At 48.6% G+C, this 23,409-nt stretch overlaps 1 protein-coding gene across 1 annotated transcript in view; it reads right to left on the bottom strand.

Annotated features, from left to right (window-relative positions):
* Positions 1–395: 395 nt before the first annotated feature.
* PINX1 (PIN2 (TERF1) interacting telomerase inhibitor 1) overlaps positions 396–23,409 on the bottom strand; it is a 195,756-nt gene continuing 172,742 nt past the window's right edge. The window contains exon 7 of the mRNA XM_068111112.2: positions 396–897. Within this exon, the coding sequence (XP_067967213.1) occupies positions 562–897 (336 nt within the window). The 3' untranslated portion in view covers positions 396–561. The remainder of the gene's footprint in view (positions 898–23,409) is intronic.

Below are 23,409 nucleotides of genomic sequence, written 5' to 3' on the forward strand. Positions count from 1 at the left end.
AGGTACGGGGTACACCACAACGATACGGGCACGGTGGGTCAAAATCTATGGAAAACCATGGGAGATATTAAAAAAAATAAAAAAAATCCTTACTGGATTTAAATCATCGAGACGAACACCACTTCCCCACCCACTCGGGGTGCGTCTGATTGAATACCCTGAGCTACACCATGCCCAACCCAACCCCGCACTGCGAGATGAAACCGCTGCCTTGTGCGCTCTAACTTCTTCCTGTCTTTTAAAAGGGTGACGCCAGCAAGATGGGTGCTCGTCTTTTATGTAGCCAAGGCGATGAAGACAAGACGAATGTACCACCATCATCAAGTGCCATCAATGGGAAAATATTACACCCTTCATCAGATGCACACAGCACTTTCAGTAATTAAAACGCTGAGTGGGAAGGCTTCACTTTATTGAGCTTCATCGAGACAGAGGCATGAAAATTTATCAACTGCAATTCAAGTTTTAAAAAAAAGGAAGTCAGATTTAAAAAAAAAACGTCATTCCTCCACACCAACTCTCTTTTTCTGGAAATGTAAAGAGCAGCTTTCTTCAAGATTTTTAATTGTTCATTTTTTTCTTGCGATTCTTTTCTCTCAACGTTTGCTCTTTCAAGTTCCCATCGTGTTTACCTGTACCATTTGAACCTTTCCTTCTGCGTGATTTATCGGCTGCCCCGTCGACGTCATCTTCGTCGACTTTTCGCCTTTTACTCTTCTTTTCAGAAGGGCATTCGACGGCGGTTCCATTGGCACAGCGTTGCTCAGCAGTTTTCTCCACATTCCGAGACTTTTTCTTGGCAAAATATTCATGCATGGAGAGATTACTTGTCACTGTCGGGATGCCTTGAAAATTCTTTTTCTTCTCTGCGCTCTTTGTTTTTTCTGGCGAGTCCTCCTGCATCATACACAGGCATGGCAGAGGACAATGGGCATAATATATTTCATCATCACGAAACATTTAGCGAAACAAATAAGTGCATCCACATCGAGGACATGGTAGACTTTACACCCGAGGGAGACTACCACGAGCCAAAGACTGAAATGATGTTATATTCCTGAAACTTTGTGCTGAAGTTCGCAAACATATTGTTCGCAAACACCACGGCCCCCATCCCCTTCTCTACCACGACCCCCATCCCCTTCTACACCACGCCCCCCATCCCCTTCTCTACCACGACCCCCATCCCCTTCTCTACCACGACCCCCATCCCCTTCTCCACCATGGCCCCCATCCCCTTCTCCACCACGGCCCCCATCCCCTTCTCCACCACGATGCTCATCCCCTCTCCACCACGGCCCCCATCCCCTCTCCACCACGGCCCCCATCCCCTTCTCCACCACGACGATCATCCCCTCTCCACCACGGCCCCCATCCCCTCTCCACCACGGCCCCCATCCCCTCTCCACCACAGCCCCCATCTCCTTCTCCACCATGGCCCCCATCCCCTTCTCCACCATGGCCCCCATCCCCTCTCCACCACGGCCCCTATCCCCTCTCCACCACGACCCCCATCCCCTTCTCCACCACGACCCCCATCCCCTTCACCACAGCCCCCATCCCCTTCTCCACCATGACCCCCATCCCCTCTCCACCACGGCCCCCATCCCCTTCTCCACCACGACGATCATCCCCTCTCCACGACGGCCCCCATCCCCTCTCCACCACGGCCCCCATCCCCTCTCCACCACAGCCCCCATCTCCTTCTCCACCATGGCCCCCATCCCCTTCTCCACCATGGCCCCCATCCCCTCTCCACCACGGCCCCTATCCCCTCTCCACCACGACCCCCATCCCCTTCTCCACCACGACCCCCATCCCCTTCACCACAGCCCCCATCCCCTTCTCCACCATGACCCCCATCCCCTTCTCCACCATGGCCCCCATCCCCTTCTCCACCATGGCCCCCATCCCCTTCTCCACCACGACCCCCATCCCCTTCTCCACCATGGCCCCCATCCCCTTCTCCACCACGACCCCCATCCCCTCTCCACCACAGCCCCAATCCCCTTCTCCACCATGGCCCCCATGCACTCTCCACCACGGCCCCCATCCCTTCTCCACCACGACCCCCATCCCCTTCTCCACCACGACCCCCATCCCCTTCTCCACCACAGCCCCCATCCCCTTCTCCACCACGACCCCCATCCCCTTCTCCACCATGGCCCCCATCCCCTTCTCCACCATGGCCCCCATCCCCTTCTCCACCACGACCCCCATCCCCTTCTCCACCACAGCCCCCATCCCCTTCTCCACCACGACCTCCATCCCCTTCTCCACCACGACCACCATCCCCTTCTCCACCACAGCCCCCATCCCCTTCTCCACCACGACCCCCATCCCCTTCTCCACCATGGCCCCCATCCCCTTCTCCACCACGGCCCCCATCCCCTTCTCCACCACGGCCCCCATCCCCTCTCCACCACGGAGTACTTCACAGTCTCTTCATCTCCTAAATATGAAGATGTAATTGATAGTTGCTGATATAATTAACAAGTTTGGTCACCCAATCAAGTTCGGGTTATTTAGACTTCAGGACAGTATTAGTGTTTTATCTCAACCTGCTCGTGATCATCCAGCTGTGTGGCGTCATGACCTCTCTTGGAGGAAGAATGGGCAGGGGAAGCAACACCTGAAAAAAACCCCGTCTGAGCCCAGAAATGGACGTTTAACACCTGGAGCAAAAAAAATCAACTCGGGAGTGAAACAAGGTAATGATGGGCCGAATTGCCTCCTCATTCCCTTATTTAAGGTCTTACAGGATCATGCGACCATTCAGACTCGAGAAGTGTAGTCCTGTGGAGACGAAGAAGTAAGAACCGTTTGTATATTCATTTCCATTCTGCCTACGGAAAATAAATATTTAAGCACAAGTTTGATTCCAGATGCATTCCCGAGCATGGACGTTCAAACGTGCAAGCATGGTCCATGGTCCAAGCTTCACCTCTTCCCTGCTGAGGGAGGCACCTGACATATGATGCTCTATCAGTTAAAGAACCATTTTTGCTCGTTTTTATATCAATTTCATTAACAATTGAATTTTTTTTGTGACAATAAATGCAGTACACCCAATTTTATGGAGATTGGCCCAAGGAATTGGAAACGTACAAGGAACAAAAAACTCTCTTATACATGTACAAATTGGGTCACTACATCAAGATCGGGTTATTTATATCCAGACAAATTTATCAACCGACCTTTGATTGCGGAGGCGCAGAGGCCAAGATCCACCAAGGGGGCACCCAGCATATAATGCTCGATTCCCCAAAAATGCCCTTATGTCATGTTTTTAAACCAATTCGATTTAAAAATTAATTTTTTTTACTATAACGTTCACTAGCTATCGGTGTGCAAAAATAACATGCCCATGGGGTTTGGAAAATAACACCAAATTTGTGGCAATTTGGCCCAGGGTTTTGGAAATGTATACAAATAAATAAACTCAAACATATATATACATATACATAAATATATATATATACAGTCACGTGAAAAAGTAAGTACACCCCATGTAAAGTTTTGACTTTTTCAACATATTTCAACAATATTGATAGATAAAGGTGATATAATATAACAAATATCATGAAACATTTACATTTTGTAGTCCATTGTATAATTTAAATAAACATAAATGCAAATTTCGCATGTGGAAAAAGTAAGTACACCCTTGGCTCTAATAGGTGGTATTTCCCCCTTTGGCAGAAACAACCTCAAGTAGGCGTTTCTTATAACTGTCTACCAGTCTCTGACATCGACTGGGAGAAATATTTGCCCACGACTCCATGCAGAGTTCTTTCAGCTGTGCGATGTTTCAGGGGTTTCTTGCATGCACAGCTCGTTTCAAATCCCACCACAACATCTCGATGGGATTTGGATCCAGGCTTTGACTTGGCCATTCCAGAACCCTCCATTTCTTTCTTTTCAGCCATTCTTTGGTGGATTTACTGGTATGTTTAGGGTCATTGTCATGTTGCAAGGTCCACCTTCGGTTGAGCTTCAACTCTCTGACAGATGGCCTCACATTATCCTCAAGCACCCTCTGGTACAATGAAGAATTCATAGTGGACTCTATGATGGTGAGCTGCCCAGGCCCTGATGCAGCAAAGCTGCCCCAGCCCTGATGCAGCAAAGCTGCCCCAAACCATAATATTTCCACCACCATGCTTTACAGTTGGTATCAGGTTCTTGTGGTCAAATGCTGACTTTGGTTTTCGCCAAACATGTCTTCTGGTACTGTGGCCAAATAGCTCTACCTTTGACTCATCTGTCCAGAGAATATTGTTCCAGAAGTGCTGGTCTTTGCCTAGGTGTTCATTGGCAAACTTTAGTCTTGCCCTGATGTTCTTTCTGGACAGCAAAGGTTTCCTCCTGGCACAACTCCCATGCAGATCAAATTTGTGCAGCCTCTTTCTAATGGTGGACTCGTGCACTTAGACATCAACAGTGGCAAGAGCTACCTGTAGGTCCCGTGATGACATTCTGGGGTTCTTCGAGACTTCTTTCAGCATCTTGCGGTCTGCTCTCGGGCTGAACTTGTTGGGGCGGCCTGGCCTGAACAAGTTGGCAGTTGTTTGGAATCTTCTCCACTTGTAGATGATCTTTCAGACAGTCGAATGATTGATTTCAAATTGTTTGGAGATCTTTTTAAATCCCTTCACAGACCCGTAGGCATCTATAACCTTCTTTCTGAAGGCCTCAGAGAGCTCTTTTGATCTAGGCATGGTGATGCCGCACACTTCAACAACAAAGAGCAAACCAAACTAAATGTCTGAGGTTTAAATAAGGCAGGTTCCTCCAAGATCCTCTCTAACGATGTTCTAATCATTTGCACCTGAGCTGATGCACCTGATTCTAATTTTAGGTATTTGAAGCAGTGATAAATGTAGGGGTGTACTTACTTTTTCCACATGCGAAATTTGCATTTATGTTTATTTGAATTATACAATGGACTACAAAATGTAAATGTTTCATGATATTTGTTATATTATATCACCTTTATCGATCAATATTCTTGAAATGAAGATCAAATAGCTGTATGTTGAAATATGTTGAAAAAGTCAAAACTTTACATGGGGTGTACTTACTTTTTCACGTGACTATGTATATATTGTTGCGGATCTCGAAGTACGGCACCCCTGTTAGCAAGGGGAGGCTAATCCCCTTGTCTTGTTAAGCTGGCCGTCTCCGGTCCTGGAACTATCCCGCTCTTTTGCGGGATGAGATTGGCCAGGGTGATTGGTCAAAGGTTTCCCAAATACCTTCACCAATCTCTCCGCAAAGCAGGGAGATGAGTCCCTGCTCGAACCGCGGATGTGATGGTAATTGCCGAGCGGTTTAGCAATCCACGATCCGAGCCGTTAACAAAAGGACTAAACCCGATTATAGCGGTTCCTATATCGTGCCACCGATATTCAATTGGGGACAGGACGCAAGCGATCGGATGAGAGGAACCAAAGAATAAGAAGGGTGAAGGAAGAACAAATATGATTTATTAACTATCTAAAAGAGGAAACGAAAGGCAAGAAGAACATACAAAAAGGAGAAATAAAAGGACATAGGGCAACCTGTGTGTGTGGCCGCCAGTGGCCGTATTGAATTCAAAATGGCCGCCAGTCGGCCATATTGAATCAGATGCAGAAAATAATTCATGTGCATATGTAAGCTACCATTCTTTATCTGTGTGCAAAGTTGGTTGAATGTGTTTTAATGAATGTTTCCCCCTGTACTGTCTTTCCCTCGTGGTCCCCCTGTGCTGTGTTCCTGGATGTCTTTTTGTTGAATGTGTTTTAATGAATGTTTCCCCCTGTACTGTCTTTCTCTCGTGGTCCCCCTGTGCTGTGTTCCTGGATGTCTTTTTGTTGAATGTGTTTTAATGAATGTTTTCCCCTGTACTGTCTTTCCCTCGCGGTCCCCCTGTGCTGTGTTCCTGGATGTCTTTTTGTTGAATGTGTTTTAATGAATGTTTCCCCCTTTACTGTCTTTCCCTCGCGGTCCCCCTGTGCTGTGTTCCTGGATGTCTTTTTGTTGAATGTGTTTTTATGAATGTTTCCCCCTGTACTGTCTTTCCCTCACGGTCCCCCTGTGCTGTGTTCCTGGATGTCTTTTTGTTGAATGTGTTTTAATGAATGTTTCCCCCTGTACTGTCTTTCCCTCGCGGTCCCCCTGTGCTGTGTTCCTGGATGTCTTTTTGTTGAATGTGTTTTAATGAATGTTTCCCCCTGTACTGTCTTTCCCTCGCGGTCCCCCTGTACTGTGTTCCTGGATGTCTTTTTGTTGAATGTGTTTTAATGAATGTTTCCCCCTGTACTGTCTTTCCCTCGCAGTCCCCCTGTGCTGTGTTCCTGGATGTCTTTTTGTTGAATGTGTTTTAATGAATGTTTCCCCCTGTACTGTCTTTCCCTCGCGGGTCCCCCTGTACTGTGTTCCTGGATGTCTTTTTGTTGAATGTGTTTTAATGAATGTTTCCCCCTGTACTGTCTTTCCCTCACGGTCCCCCTGTGCTGTGTTCCTGGATGTCTTTTTGTTGAATGTGTTTTAATGAATGTTTCCCCCTGTACTGTCTTTCCCTCGCGGTCCCCCTGTACTGTGTTCCTAGATGTCTTTTTGTTGAATGTGTTTTAATGAATGTTTCCCCCTGTGCTGTCTTTCCCTCGCCGTCCCCCTGTACTGTGTTCCTGGATGTCTTTTTGTTGAATGTGTTTTAATGAATGTTTCCCCCTGTACTGTCTTTCCCTCGTGGTCCCCCTGTGCTGTCTTTCCCTCGTGGTTGTCAGCTCTTTCACGAGCCTCGATCCAGTATAAATATAAAAAAAACAACAAAAAAAAAACCTTATACACTTATATAACATGCCCATGACAATACAAACACACTTACACGAATGGGGTGGTGGTGGTGGGAAGGAAGAGAAGGGTCCAAGCAGATGGTTCCAGGCTCTGGGTCCGCCGCGAAGAATGGCAGGCAGCTGGTGTCGTTGGCGTGCGACCGGACCTTACAAATGCGAGGGGCGGGGAATCTCCGTACGTATAGCGTGACGAACACTCTCAAAACTACAGCAGTTCGTATCACACGATCATCCCAAGCGATCCTCCACGCAAGGTTCTTATCACTCGCCGCCTCTGCGTTGTTCGCTCAAGCTTGCCGATCACCTGCCGATCCTATCTCCTCTCTTGATCATCTGCTCTCTCCCCCGCATCTGCTCTGCGTGAAAGGGCTTTGCGCTCGCGCTTTTATCACAAGCCTCGCGTATCAAGCCACGTCCGCTTCGCTCCGCCTACCGGTGAACGCGCCTCAGCCCGGATTGGTCACGAGGGTTCATCGGTACCTCCCCCCGTGACGCGTTGATGGGGCCACGCCTATGTTCCGGGCCGCTCCTCCCTTTTTCTCCCACTCTGCCACGTGCGTAATGGCGGCAGGCAGGAACAAACCAAAAGGCAGCGACGACGGCAATACGGCTACTGGCACTTTGGAGAGAGAGAGAGAGATTGGGGATAATTGAAGGGGCCTAGGTTATTTGATTAATACAACGCAGAGTCAAACTATTGGAAACAGATCCTTAACTGAAACATAGACTAATAAAATAACTAAAGAAGATCCTATGGTGTCCTACGTGTTGTACATGGCCTAACTAGGGTGCGACCTTTGACCTTTACACCAACAATGGGAGTATTTACAGGGGATTATTTATAAGGGAACATTTACAAAAATTTACTAGTGAAGGGTTCTCAAAACCGCAACACGATATATATGTATGTATGTATATATATATATATACACAAAGAATTAAGTTAAGCACCCCCCCCGTTTTTTTACAACCTCGCACATTACAAGTTTGTTGTCGTCAAAACAGTGTAATATACCCATGATATTGCTATATTTTCTGGAGAAGTGATATTATGGTCACATAAAAACATAACAATCATGCCGTTTTCAATATTTTATTCTGAATAATTTAAGGTGAAATTTTTTGGGAATTTTAGGCATATTTTCACCTCAATTTAAGTATGGAGCTATAGGTCCATCACGGACAGTGTGGATGACGTTTATGTTTTCTAACGTACAGTCATTGTTCTGAGAAGACCTCTAGCGATCTTTGCGTCAATAACGTGTGTAGGACCCACGTGATCGGATCACTGACTCAACCCTACGTCTCATAGACCCTGTAAGCCGTCGTATGCGTTGCTGTGGCAGGTTATTGTCATACCAATCATTATTTGATCTCACATACCTTAGAATATATGCCAATGTATACATATACACAAAGAATATATATTAGGGGGTGCTTACCTTAATTCGTTGTGTAGGGGTGCTTAACTTAATTCTTTGTGTATATATATATATATATATATATATATATGTAGGGAGCTGTAATGCCCCTCCCCCTTTGTATATCCTTGCTGCTTTACCAATTACCAAGTATAACCAATTATATGTTTTGTTTTGACTTGCTACTGTACTCTTTTATGATACTGAGTTCTTTCTACTGCATTGAGGATGTGTAATATCCTAATAAGGAGTTCTCTGCCTGTGTGCTCTGGCCTGCGTGGGCACAATCTCTAGTTCCCCTTCCCAGGCCTTGGAGGCAACTCTTATCTCTCTTTGCCTTTCTCCTGACTTTGCCATTATCTTGCAAGTTGACAGTTTTATGAGTGTCCACTCCCCTTTGTACTTTCCCAAGCCAGCTGCTATACAGAAAGTTGTAAACATGTTGCCACATAATGCTGACCATCTCCCTATCAGAGCTAACCCATGACTGGCCTTGGATGAACTTCCTTTAATTAACTGAACAACAGGATGGGACTATGGTGGGGGAACCAATGAGCCCATTTTGTCTCTGTGTCTTGTGAGCTAACTCCACCCCTGATTCTCCTTATATAAAGCAATGTTAATTGAATTATTTCAGAGCATCTTGTTGTACTGTTGGTCATTCTTTGTGAGTTTCAATACAACTTTGCTGTCCTCAAGCTTGTGTACTCGAGTTCCAATAAATATATCCGTTGCTCCTTTCTTCTGAGTCCTCTGAGTCCCAAGTCCTAAGTCTCAATCCGACAACTGGTGGCAGCGGTGGGATCAGTCTGGGCAGTCCGGGACGCGGTCCCAGGCAAGGGAGTGGTGAGAGACCAGCTGGCAATTGATCCGGGTCAGGTGAGCTGTGGTTTTCTTTTGTTTTTTCCTTTTTAGCCCGGGGGTCAGTCCAAATTGTAACCCACTCTCTCTTGCTCGGTCGCCGTACGTTCCGTTCCCTGCTCATACCTGTTCCACGAACCTAAATTTAATTACGGACCGCTTGGGTCCTGGAGCAACTGATTGTTTATGGACTCGTTAGGGTAACGTTACGTAAGGAGAAGTGCCCCACGTTGGGCGCCTGAGGTTAAGGGGTAATAGATCTCTGGGTTGTGAGGGTAAGGATAAGGGCGGCGTCCCGATCCGAGGCCTACCCGGGAGACGTCGGGATTTTAGTTTTAAGTAAGATCAGAACTATTACACGGGCGTAGGACGCCAGGAAAGTGCAGTAAGGGTAGGATAGACGGCTGTGTAGGCGGACGAGCCTCTCAGGAGAGTAGGTAGCGCGGCCGTACCACGCGAGGCGGGCGAACCTCACGGGTACAAGGCTGCGAGCCTCTCAGAGTTAGGTAGTGTAGCTGTGCCGCGAGGCGGGAGATCCTCACGAGTACAAGGCTACGTCGGTAAACTAAGGTTTCTTAGGATGGGTAACAGTATAGGTAATAAGACAGTAAAGGCAGGTGAACCGCTTAGACATACCCCAGCATTTTTTTTATGTTTAAGAGGTATGGCTATGCTGCTGTGAGACCAGGGAAGTCATGGGTTGCATTGACGAAGGATTTAGGAGAACCGTGGCCCGAAGGAGGGTCTTTTGCGCTGGAAAAATTGGACGTGTTGTATGAGACATTAGAAAAGTTCGAACAGGCCACGAAACACTTTCCGCCTGACTATTGGAAAGTCTTTGGCTGGTGGAAGGAAGAAGCGATGAAGCGACACGCAAAGTCGAAACAGGCCAGCTTGGCTGGTGAGGTAACAAAACTCAAGGGTCTGAGGAAACAGGCGAATAAAGAGCAGGATGAAGCGCTTAAGGAAATAGAGAGGCAGGCCAACGCGCGACTGATGCCGCTCGTTGAAAAACCAGACCCCGCGAGAGGGGAGGTAGCGACCAATCTACCCTCCCCAGCCCCAGACCTAAACCCTGTCCCGGGGTTTCAGGCACCACCTATCCTTTCTGCGCCCCCGCTACCACCTCCCTATAACCCCGCTACCATCGCGCCCCAGATACCCCAGAACCACCCGAGCCAGGGAAGGCCGTTTGCACAACTCGGGGCTAACGGAATAGATGACGGGACCGACATCGCAGGGTTCCCGCCACCGATAGGACCGGATGGGTTATACCCCTCACTGGTAGGTTGTAAGGGGAAAAGGACCTCACAAACTACCCCATCGGAATGTCAGGAAATAGAGGAAAGGAAAACATTGTGCCCTGTACAAGTTATCGGAGTTGACGCCCAAGGACAGGGGGTTCGAGAAAGAGTACCATGGAAAGAATCCTCTTTAACTGTAATGAGGGAAAGGATTCAACATTTGCTTATTGAAGATCCACGGCAGATAGTGCCGACCATGTCGAATTGGTTTTTAGCCGGCGAGTGCGACTATCGAGACATAACTCATATGGGAGTATCCGTGCTCCCACCCAAAGTATGGGAAAGGGCTAGATTAAGAGCACACTGGCCGCACGTCGATCCAAGGGCAGCAGGAGCGGCCCAGATAACAGTACCACAATGGGACGCACTGAAGCTCCGGCTGCTGGGTGCCATCGAGCATGCGCTGTTGCCAGCAGGAGGTCCGGATTGGGGAAAAATTGGGGCCATAAAACAAAAGGCAGGAGAACCAATTGGAGAGTACCGAGAAAGGTTGGAAAAGGCCATTGCGCGCTGGGGAGGACTGGGTCCGATGCAGCTGGGAGGGCTACCCCAACCATTGGTAAATCAATATCTAATCGAGGGGCTTCGGCCGGTATTAAAGAAACAGGTACAGACCGTCCTCTTCGGCTGGAAGGGAATGACAACCAACGAATTATGCGACAAACTGGAACAATGCCCGGGCTCCTCCCTAGAGGAGAAGAAGGATATTAAGGAGGAAATATTGCAAATGTTTGTCCAGGAGAAACGGGCTCAATTTAACCAAAATAAAAAAGGGGATCAGAGTCAGAACTACATACACGAACAGTGCCAGAAGTGGGGACCTGTTCGAGGTCCAGAGGAACATAGGAGGAGTTGTTATCCTTTTTTCTATAAGGGCCAATTCCCCAACGGAGAGTGGATCCACAGCGAAAATGAAAACTGCGACGGTTGTACTGAGGAAGATTTTGGACTAATTAATATGAACGAGGTGAAACAACAATGGACAATACCTCCCCCTCTTCCCCTTCCTCCTCAAAACCCTCAAACTTGGAACGTGCAAGGGCCCCCTCCCCAAAATTGGTATCCACCCAGACCCCTTCTCCAAAACCCCGGACCACCCCCCAATAGTGGGATGTAGAACGGACCAAGGGGGAACTGGGCCCCGCCTCGGGGTCCGCCGCAGTGGCAACCAGTGAACCAGTCACTTTGGGGGCCGCCAGAACGCAGACAGGGCGGAAGGGGAGCTGTAGAGGGACGACCTATGCCCTCCGCACCACCGGTTCCGCAGGAACCGTGCCATTATTGCAAGCAGATGGGACACTGGATACGTGATTGCCCAAAGGCTCGTAAGGGGTTTCAGCCCCAATACAATAGAGGGGCCTATTGACGGGACGCTGGCGAGTCGCCCAAGGAGTGTCCTCTCTTGACCATGACACCGGCAGAGGAACCAACCATGATGTTGGACGTGGAGGGAAGACAATTAGAATTTCTCGTAGATACGGGCGCGACTCGCAGCACAATTAACAAGGGGCAATTGCCCTCTTTGCGCCCTACGGCCAGGAACGTTCAAATACTGGGTGTTTCGGGTTTACCCCAAGCGCTTCCTATTTCGGAGGAAGTGCGAGTAACATGCGGCCCGCTGGAGGCTAAACATGCTTTCTTGATGACCACTACCGCCCCGACGAATTTGCTGGGACGGGATTTATTGTGCCGTTTGGGCTGTCAAATCTCATGTACCGAGGAGGGAGTTTTCGTAGACGTCGCGGAGTCTAAACGCGACTTGTTGATGACGGCACTGGCTCGTCCCGGCCCCACCGCGTATTGGTGGCGCTTGGATCCAGGGGCTTTGTCTGCTTGGACATATATCATAGATAATGTGTGTTTGGACAGTTCAGTGCTGCGAGATTGGATGCAACTGCACCAAATTTCGATAAAGGACTTAAAGGATAATCCACCCCATTGCACTGCGTACTATGATGCAACGGGTGAGGACGAGAACTACCGGGAAAGGGTTAAGGAAAAGCTGGGCAAATGGATGCCTCTACACTTGTCACGGGTATGGATCGGGCGTGAGGGAATAGGAATTGAGGTAGTCCTAACCCCGAGTCAGCATGCGCTGACCCAATACCCCGAAGGAGCGGTCGCCCATGTTACCCTCACTACTGCCAAAGGGTGGCCGCCGGAAAGTGTAGGTTGGATGGTAGGGAGGTTACGAGAAGTTCCCTTACATGGTTATCGGTGTAAGAGGGGCCGCTGGACTTTGAAACAGCTCGAAAACGGTGAAGGGTTCTCAATTGACATTAAGGCAGAACGGAGGGACGGAAAGTTCGAAGAGGCAGAGTTGCCCCCCAAAGGCACCTATGCCATGAGGGCAGTGCTGACGGACCCGGGTGAGTCGGATTACCTCCTAGCGGAGGTGCCAGACAATTTATGGCCCAAAAGCGACGGTGAGGTTGGACGGATGCGAGACGCCAAACCTCTAGTGATAGCAGTGCAGCCGGGGATGCGCTTGCCAAACGTAAAACAGTATAAGCTACGACCTGAGGCCGACGTAGGCATAGCACCAGTGATTCAATCCCTAGTGGAACAGAAGATTATCGTAGAAACTAACAGCCCATGTAATACACCAATTTTGCCAGTTAAAAAGCCGTCAAAGGACAAATGGAGATTTGTACAGGATTTAAGGGAGGTGAACAAGGTGATACAGGGCATACACCCACTAGTTCCAAACGGAGAAACCCTCATGATGTCAATTCCGCCGGACGCAACATACTTCACGGTCATCGACCTTTGTTCTGCGTTTTTCTCTGTGCCCATCGCGCCTGAGTCACAATACTTGTTCGCTTTCACCCATAGGGGGCGCCAGTATACTTGGACAGTACTACCTCAGGGGTTTTCAGATAGCCCCACTCTGTTTTCCCGGGCGCTGCACCGCGACCTGGCGGATGTGGAATTGAAGGGAGGGTCAGTGTTGCTGCAATACGTTGACGATTTGTTGATTTGCTCCCCTTCAAAGGAGGCGTGCGAAATGGATTCTTTGGCCCTATTAAAGGCCTTGGCGGCCAAAGGCCACAAAGTAGGCAGACCAAAACTTCAGTTTGTGCGGCAGGTTGTAACTTACTTGGGACACGCCATTTCGCACGGAAAACGAGAATTGGATGCTGGACGAGTGACCGCTATCATGGAGCTGCCTCGCCCTCGCTCGCAACGGCAAATGCTGCGCTTCCTAGGTATGACGGGATATTGCCGCACTTGGATACTTGATTTTGCGCTGCTGGCTAAGCCACTGTACGAGGCGACCAAATCAAATGCCCCGGACCTATTGATATGGACGGATGAATTGAGGCGATGTTTTGACGGGCTGAAACAGGCGCTGGTTACGGCACCGTCATTAGGACTCCCGGATTATGCGAAACCATTTACCCTTTACACTCACGCCGTGGGAGGTTTCGCCCAGTCAGTTTTGACACAGACCCATGGGGATAAGGAGCGGCCGGTGGCCTACTTTAGTAAAAAGTTAGACCCGGTCGAACAAGGGTTTCCGGTGTGCTTGCAAGCCGTGGCAGCGGCCAGGTACGCAGTAGAAAGAACAGCGGACATTGTTATGGGACACCCAGTAACGCTACGGGTACCACATTGCGTCACTTCGCTGCTGTTACAGCGAAGCACACAGCATTTGTCTAACACTAGATTAATGCAATACGAATCCACACTGATCACTGCAGCCAACATCACGATCGAACGTTGCACGACGCTCAACCCAGCCTCACTGATGCCCACTCCTGAGGAGGGCGAACCTCATGTGTGCACCGACGTTGTGCAGCTAGTCTCCACGGTGCGATCGGATTTAAAGGACAATCCCTTAGAATATCCCGACTGTACATATTATGTCGATGGATCAGCTAGGCGCGCATGGGACGGGTCCCTGTTGTCCGGGTACGCCGTGTGCTCGGATAGCGAAACGGTAGAGAGCGGGCGTCTTCCACCTACATTTTCCGCACAGCAGGCGGAGCTGTGCGCCTTGACCAGAGCGTGCAGCTTGGCGGAAGGCCTTGCCGTCAACATTTACACAGATTCGGCCTACGCTCACGGCGTAGTCCACGATAAAGGAGCCATCTGGAAGATGAGAGGTTTTCTCACATCTGCCGGTTCAGTGATAAAGAACGGCGCGCTGGTAGAAGGGCTCCTCCGAAGCATTTTACTTCCCCGCGCTATCGCGGTAATTAAGTGTCGTGGCCACCAAAGGGCGGACACTGACGTTGCCCGGGGCAACGCAAGGGCGGACGAGGCGGCAGGAAAGGCCGCCAACCAACAGATAGAACGCAACATGCCGATGGTGACACGAGCACAGAAGACAGCCGCACAGATTGCTGACATACCGACTGCGGGACCACCCGCCACACCAACTAAGGACGATATCATAAATTTGCAAAATGCTGCACCGACGGCCGAACACGAGGTCTGGCTCAAACGAGGAGCGATACGCCCTGGGCCAGGGGAAATGTGGACCCTTGATGAAAAACCTATAGCACCCCAGGCTTTACTGCCTTGGCTGGCACGCATGGCTCATCAGAATGGTCATGTGTGCCAGAGGGGGGTGATGGGACAGATAGACTACACTTGGGCAGCGCCAGGACTGTCACGGATTGTATCCGAAGTGTGCCGATCGTGTGTGGTCTGCCAGCAACACAATAGAGGGGCGCCACCGAGACATGCACATGATGGGGGACGACCCCCGCCTAGTGGGCCGTTCGCAACTATCGAGTTCGATTTTACAGAATTGGAACCAAGCATGTCGTTTCGCTATGTGTTGGTAATCGTAGATACGTTCACCAAATGGGTCGAAGCATACCCATGCGTCAAATCCGATGCTCCGACAGTAGTGAAGCGCCTTGTGCGGGATTTTATGTGCAGATTTGGCATTCCCCAGATAATTTCGTCAGATCAAGGAGGCCATTTCACGGCGCAGGTGGTTAAGGGCATCCTGAAGGCGCTGGGCGTTAAACAATCCTTCCATTGCGTCTACCACCCACAGTCCTCAGGACTTGTGGAACGAACGAACAAGACTTTAAAGAATAAACTAGCGAAACTTTGCGCAGACACAGGCTTGAGGTGGCCAGAGGCTCTTCCGCTTGCATTGATGAGCATTCGTTCCACCCCGGGTCGCACTACGGGCCTTTCCCCCCACGAAATATTAATGGGACGACCTATGAGCTTGCCCGTTTCAGCACCAACAGACATGTCCACCCTTGCTTTGCCAGTAATGGATGACATGCTTTTGAGATTTTGCATAGGCTTGTCGAATGTGGCACGCAGCATCCATGCTCGAGTACGAGAGGCGCTGCCTGAACCAATAGGCCACGCCATCCACAACTTCCAGGCCGGCGACTGGGTGCTTGTAAAGCACTTCACCCGCAAGGCTGCTTTGGAGCCACGGTGGAAGGGACCATTCCAGGTGCTACTAGTCACACCGACGGCAGTCTTCTGCGAGGGTAAACCTTCGTGGATCCACGCCACCCATTGTAAGTTGTCCATTCCCGCACCACAAGTCACACAAGACACCGCACCCCTCACTGCTGAAGACACCGCACCTCACACTGCCGAAGACAATGCATCGTCTAGGGCACCACAGTCTCCTAAGGGCGGCGATGACGGTCATGATGATGGGAATTCTGGGCAGCTGCCTAACAAACCCCGCCAAGGATAGGCTTCTGCAGTTTAACCCACTGAGAGAGGATCTCCCCAAATACCCAGGACACGACAACTACACGTTATTTAAACTTTACTCCGTCAAATACATAACGGCTCCCCGGGGACAGGGGATAGTAGTACATTGCTGTGAGTTGGAGACACATTTCAAGTGGTTATCTGTAAGATGGATGGAAGCCATGGTGGTACACAATGGGACACCACAGGCACGCATGACAACCCCACGCATAGTCTTAACTAAGGTTAGAAAGGTGAAAAATGGAAGGTTTACTGGGACCGTGAATAGTCACGCCGCCGCAGGATATCAATGGGGCACGGGCATCGACAATACTACTCTCCTACTGTCGCATGCCCTCGTCGGCCCACACACCACGATAATACTTGAATGTGGAATATGGCCCCCGCGCACGCTGATTAGAAGGAACAAAAAGAGGGGAGAGACCCAACACCAATTCCGGCCTAGTTGTGCCGCCTACGTTATTAAACCCCCTCCTGCCCAGGAAGTAAGAAGGAAGCCAGAGGAGAACACATACTGGAAGGTCGCACGGCATATGGCCACAGTACAGAATAGGACACAGTGTTGGATGTGTATGCACCTTCCCCGCACCAGCACAGCAGGCATACCAATGGTAGTGTTACCCCTATCACTCAATGATTTGTGCTCGAAGCCACTAGATACCAAATGCATTAGTACAACTCTGACAAGCCAAGGTTCTGATGAAACCGCGTGTAAACGAGTTTTCCAGTACTCCCCTCCCATCCTGTCCCGACACTTTGAGGAACGTCCGGCGCCGGTTTGGGTCAAGCCGGCATGGGGGGCCCTCTGCTTAGAAGGAAAGGGCCAAGTAATGGTAGGCAAATCCGTGTGTAGAGATACCCTTCCCGCGGACCCGAGAAAAGGGAAACACACGCTGCTAGTGAACGTTACAAGCTCGCCCTTGCATAACCTCACACACCTCCAGTTGGCATGGAAAGGGGAAAACGGGACAAACACTATCCCAGGCCTTCTCACTTGCATGACCACCCATTTAGTGGCTCCGCACGGGACCATGTTTGTATGCGGGAATAAAGCTTACCCGTATTTACCTGATAATTGGGGAGGAATTTGCTATTTAGGATCAGTTTTCCCAGAGATGGAAATGCGACAGCACTTGCATAATACCACCGCACTCATAAGGACACAACGAAGCACCTATTGGCACGACGACGACACCACTACTTTACACGGCGCTGATTGGGAGAAAGCCGTTAGCTTCTTCTTCCCATGGGCTGGGACGGTCATGAACAGTTACCGCATTGACAAAATTGCGTTAATCTTAGAAAGGGTGGCCAACGACACCGCTACAGCACACGACGAAATGTTGGACACGGTTGTCCACCTGCGTACAATGGTTATGCAAAATAGGGTTGCGTTAGATATGCTACTGGCAGAACGAGGAGGGGTATGTGGGATAATTAAGGGTAAATGTTGTACTTTTATTCCTGACCCTTCACAAGGGGTCAGTGCTGCTATTATAAGGTTAAGAGAAAGTGCTCACATATTGACAAGGGATCGCATGGATCGGGAAGCCTCCCACCAGTGGCTTACCGACTGGTTTAAAGGATGGACAGGGACGATAGTAAAGTGGATATTGACCGCCTTGGCAATAGTCCTTGGACTAGTGGTTTGTTGTGTACTAATCAAGGCTTTAGTCCTTGCGTGTGCGAGAAAGTTTACCACAGGATGGACACTCAAGACGACACCGGAAAAGGCCATGGTGATGATCGACCAGCGGATCGCGGGTCCGGATGACACACCAGCTGTCAACTCAACTGCCAATCGCGGATCCTGGAACGACGACCTGAACGAGTCCCTGGGCCGCGACAATGAGATCTCCGCTTCCGAAGATTGTTCTTCCATTGTTGATATTACCGATAATGATGTCGAGTACACTTATGCGGACCTCGAAGCATTTCAGGCTACCAGAAGGCCGTTTAAACTGGGCCCCGACACGTCGGAAGAAGAAATCGACGATTTCCTGAAGGATTCCTCTCGTTTCTTCACGATATGCCATGCCGTGGCTATGACTATGGGCCGTCCACGCCGCAGGCCTACGCCACCTGAGAATAATGTTACTGATGATGTTACCAATGATGATGTGGGCCACTTGCGAGGGTCCCCGGCTGATGTTTATGTTTCAATGCAGGCTCTGCCTCTCCATGTTTCACGAGCTCACCTTTATGTCTCACAAGCCCACAGTGAGTCAAACGCCACTGACCCAGTTCGGGATTTGGACCCAGCTGTGAACCCAAGCCCGGATGGAGAGGAACTCGATCGTGAAAATACTCTGAGTTCCGAGTCTGATTGTTTCGGAGATTCGCCCTTGAATAACAGCGAAGCAAGCAGCATCGCCTCGGACGATCTCGACTTTGACCCAAAGGAAGTTTCTCTCCCACCTTTGGATCGTTATGCTTTATTTCATGGCCATAGGTTTGAGCCACCTGATACTGACGATGTTGTGTCTTCCCCAGATCACCAGCACGTAAGAGACCTCATGAACATGAATATCGATTGAGCGCTGAAGATCTACAAGGATTTCACTTGGGGAAGCCTGGGCGAGCTCCAGTTGGGGAGGAGTCCGGCTGCACCTCTGTGGACCAAGGGTGGGTCGGAGATCTTCCTGGGTGTGGACCCCGGTGGAACCAGAGGTCTTCGTTGTGGATTTGGCGCGCTATTCGATCTTCATGTCTCTACGGTCTCACCTCATACACCCATCTACACCCGACTTACATCATACATCCACTTACACCCACTTGCACCCACACACCCGCGGATCAGCCTGCTGGGTTCGTTGTGCGGTACTGGGTACGGGACATGCTCACTGGGCTGCATTCGTGTGGTACGTTACGTTTAGTTACACTCTCTCTCTCTCCCACCTCTTTTGGTGGATTTTGTGTGCCATTTGATCACTCTGCTTTTACGGCCTTACATTGCATACTCACATACAGACGCGAATCATCCTACTGAGTTTGTGTGGTGCTTTGGTACGGGACATTCTTACGGGGCTGCCTTCGCGTGATATGTTGAATGATTTTTCTGTTTTGTTTGAAATAAAGGCCTTTGATTGGCTCGTAGATAACTTTGTATCTTAGATCCAAAAGGGCGGTATGTAGGGAGCTGTAATGCCCCTCCCCCTTTGTATATCCTTGCTGCTTTACCAATTACCAAGTATAACCAATTATATGTTTTGTTTTGACTTGCTACTGTACTCTTTTATGATACTGAGTTCTTTCTACTGCATTGAGGATGTGTAATATCCTAATAAGGAGTTCTCTGCCTGTGTGCTCTGGCCTGCGTGGGCACAATCTCTAGTTCCCCTTCCCAGGCCTTGGAGGCAACTCTTATCTCTCTTTGCCTTTCTCCTGACTTTGCCATTATCTTGCAAGTTGACAGTTTTATGAGTGTCCACTCCCCTTTGTACTTTCCCAAGCCAGCTGCTATACAGAAAGTTGTAAACATGTTGCCACATAATGCTGACCATCTCCCTGTCAGAGCTAACCCATGACTGGCCTTGGATGAACTTCCTTTAATTAACTGAACAACAGGATGGGACTATGGTGGGGGAACCAATGAGCCCATTTTGTCTCTGTGTCTTGTGAGCTAACTCCACCCCTGATTCTCCTTATATAAAGCAATGTTAATTGAATTATTTCAGAGCATCTTGTTGTACTGTTGGTCATTCTTTGTGAGTTTCAATACAACTTTGCTGTCCTCAAGCTTGTGTACTCGAGTTCCAATAAATATATCCGTTGCTCCTTTCTTCTGAGTCCTCTGAGTCCCAAGTCCTAAGTCTCAATCCGACATATATATATATATATATATATATATATATATATATATATATATATATATATATATATATATATATATATATATATATATATATATATATATATATATATATATATAGTATATCTATATATCTATATATATATATACATATATATATATATATACATATATATATATATATATATACATATATATATATACATACATACATACATACATACATACATACATACATACATACATACATACATACATACATACATACATATATATATATATATATATATATATATATATATATATATATATATATATATATATATATATATATATATATATATTGTTACGGGATTCGTCACTTCCGCTGTTGTGGTTTTCCTCCACTTGAAAGATTTCTGATTCTATGCACTATTATTGTCTTCCAAAGGTTTATTGTTTATGAACAGTTATTAAAAGTTAAAAAGGTTACCTTAAAATTATACAGGAACCCGAACCGGAAGACAAGGAGGTGAAGAGGAGGAGGTGGTGAGAAAAGTCGGAGAAGAAGCTGGTTGCTTTGCGTTCTGGATCGAACGTTGTCGAGCAAGAGACACGCGTGAACTTTGGGTTTCCTGGAAAGGGATTCCGCGATAGAGTTGTTATCGCTGTGACTGATCAAACCTGCGTGTCAGGTTGGCGTTGGATTTGGAGGAACCATCGTCATGTGATTACGTCTCAAGTACGAGCCGTCCGCCATTTTGACTCGTGCGCTTTGCGCGTCGAGCAAACTTTCCTTGCTTCGTCAACCGTTTCCACCGCGTTCAGACGTATCTGTGGTGTGTGTGTGCACCGAGGCTTCTGACGATTACTTTGCGGCTCGCCGACCGTGAACAGTGAAAGTTCGTACCTGGAGGGGGCCTTTGGATTTCCCAGTCGCCGTGAGTGCGCTTTTGTGCCACTTTAACCACGTGACCCTTTTCTCCGCTTTGGGCCGCGTGCGCCTTGGTGCCGTTTTGGGCGGCGGGTCTGTGCCTGCCCTCGGAACGAGATTCTGGTTTCGAGTCAACATCGTTCCGTTGATCACTAGAGGGGACCAACTCTGAGCTCGAAGACGGGAATATAGGGACATTGGGGAAGGTTCTTTCCACTCACTTGGAACACTGAGTTACCTTATGCATGCTAGCTGATGGAATAGAGAGTGCACTCTTAAGAGTGCACTTGTTTTTTTTCGAAGCTGTTCCACGATCTTCACGCACGCTCGAAGTTAAGTAATTGTCACATTTGTATTTTTGTCGAAACTGTATTTATCTTACGTGTGTGTACCTTTTGCGTGTCCCTCGGAAGATTATATTATCGGTGTTAATCTTTCATACCTGTAAAAAATAGTCGAGTATTTCGCGCCACGCGGCCTAGTTGTTGAAGCTTCCGACCTTGAGGCCTGGTTCTCTCCGGGCACCCAAAGCGGTTATTTTTTCATTCGTGTGTTTGTCAAATTTCAACTCGTTATTTTATCGTCCATGCGTTATTGTTTGTTTATAGTTACTTTTGGTTTGAATTTCCTGTAACTCGTAATTAATTAATCGTGTTCTGCTCCGCGTGTGCGGCATTGTACCCCCATCGGTGTTTGTTTACTTAACTCCCCTACATCGTGTTTTGCTTGGCTGTTAGTTTTTCCCTTCTACCCCGAACATAATACTCTTTCTCTAACGTTTTAAATACGTTTATTTAAAATACCCCCACCCCCAAAAAACATAAAACAAAAAAAATAACCAAAAACATTTATTTTCCTTTCTCCACGTGTGCTGTTTGTCTCATCCTGTACTTTCTGTCCAGGTGTGCTGTTCGCCCCGCCCCCATTATCTCCTTGCCATCCTCCTTTTGCCCTGTCCACGTGACTCATGGTGGTCCCTCTCGGCTCTCCCCCCGTTGGTACTTTGTGCATATAAGATTGTTTACGGTTCTGTTTTAATATTATTTAAATATGTATAAACTTTCCCCTTCAGTGTTTTATTCAGTGGTATATTACAACACGCTGTTTTTCTTCCTATTTAAAAGGCTTTTTTCAAATTCCTCTCCATCTCATTCCACGTCAAAAAAAAGAAATTCAATCTCTTATACGTCTCCCTCACTACATGGTCTAAATTCACATTCATTCCACCCCTTCTCCATCGTTCTGAATCGGATTGCTAACTTGAAAATCACAACAAACCCAATTTGTTATCAATGTTCGTCTTTCATTAATCATCCACTTTCGAAACTCCCCCCTTGCACCTACACTCATAAACTCCCCCCTTGCACCTACACTCCTAAACTCCCCCCTTGCCCCTCCACTCCTAAACTCCCCCCTTGCCCCTCCACTCCTGAACTCCCCCCTTGCCCTTCCCCTCCTAAACTCCCCCCTTGCCCCTCCCCTCCAAATCCCCCGCTTGCCCCTACACTCCTAAACTCCCCCCTTGCCCCTCCACTCCTAAACTCCCCCTTGCCCCTCCCCCCCTCACTCCTCCCCTTCAAAACTCCCCCCCAACCCCTCCCATTCAAATCTCCCCCCATACCATTCTTCTCCAATTCTCCCGCCTCCCCCCTCCTCCTCAAAGCTGCCTCCTCCCCACTTCGTCTCCCTTCTATCTCATACCTCCACCCCCCCCAACCTTCTACTTTTCTCTGCCACCCCTCAAACAACCCCTCACTGTGCCTCATCCCTTCACCATCAAACCTTTCATCCTCCTCATCCTTCCCTTTCTTGGAACTCTTCTGTAATCTCTGACACACTATCAACTGCTCTTCCTACCTCCCCCTCTCATCCTTCATCTTACCCTACTCCTCCCCTCCCCTGTCCTGTACCCGATGCTCCCCCTCTCTCTTCATTAACTGTATGGACCTCAAACATCCGGGGCCTTCGCTCAAACCTGACTGATCTCTCCATACAGGTTGCTTCTGACAATCCAGACTTGATCTGCTTAACAGAGACTTTCCTCCTTCAAGATGTCTCTGATTCCTTAATATCTCTTCCTGGTTACTCCCTCCTCCGGTATGATAGACCTGAGCCTCGTCCTGGTGGTGGGGTGACTATCTTTATCAAAAACTCTCTTCCTCACTCTCCTTGCACTGCCCTCTCTCCTCCTCACCCCCAGGAGTACCTCTGGCTACGGCTTCCTCTCCGCTCCCACCTTTTGTTCATATGTGTTCTGTACCGTCCTCCAAACAGTTATGACTCCATTTACATTTCACTGTCTGACAACATGGACCAACTTCTATCCACTCATCCCAACTCTCTCTTCCTCATATGTGGTGACTTCAACTGTCATCATGCCAGCTGGTTGGGTGTGGGTTCCTCTCTCACCAGTCATGGCACCTCAGCAAAGGACTTCTGTGACTCACTGGGATTGACACTATCTGTCAATTTCCCGACCCGGATCTCAGCCAATGGAGTATCTTCTCTTCTAGACTTGGTTATGACAAACTTCCCTGCTAATGTCTGCTGC

The sequence above is a fragment of the Myxine glutinosa genome, chromosome 3, assembly GCF_964187855.1.
Source record: "Myxine glutinosa chromosome 3, kmMyxGlut1.1, whole genome shotgun sequence".
In the NCBI taxonomy this organism is placed as follows: domain Eukaryota; kingdom Metazoa; phylum Chordata; class Myxini; order Myxiniformes; family Myxinidae; genus Myxine; species Myxine glutinosa.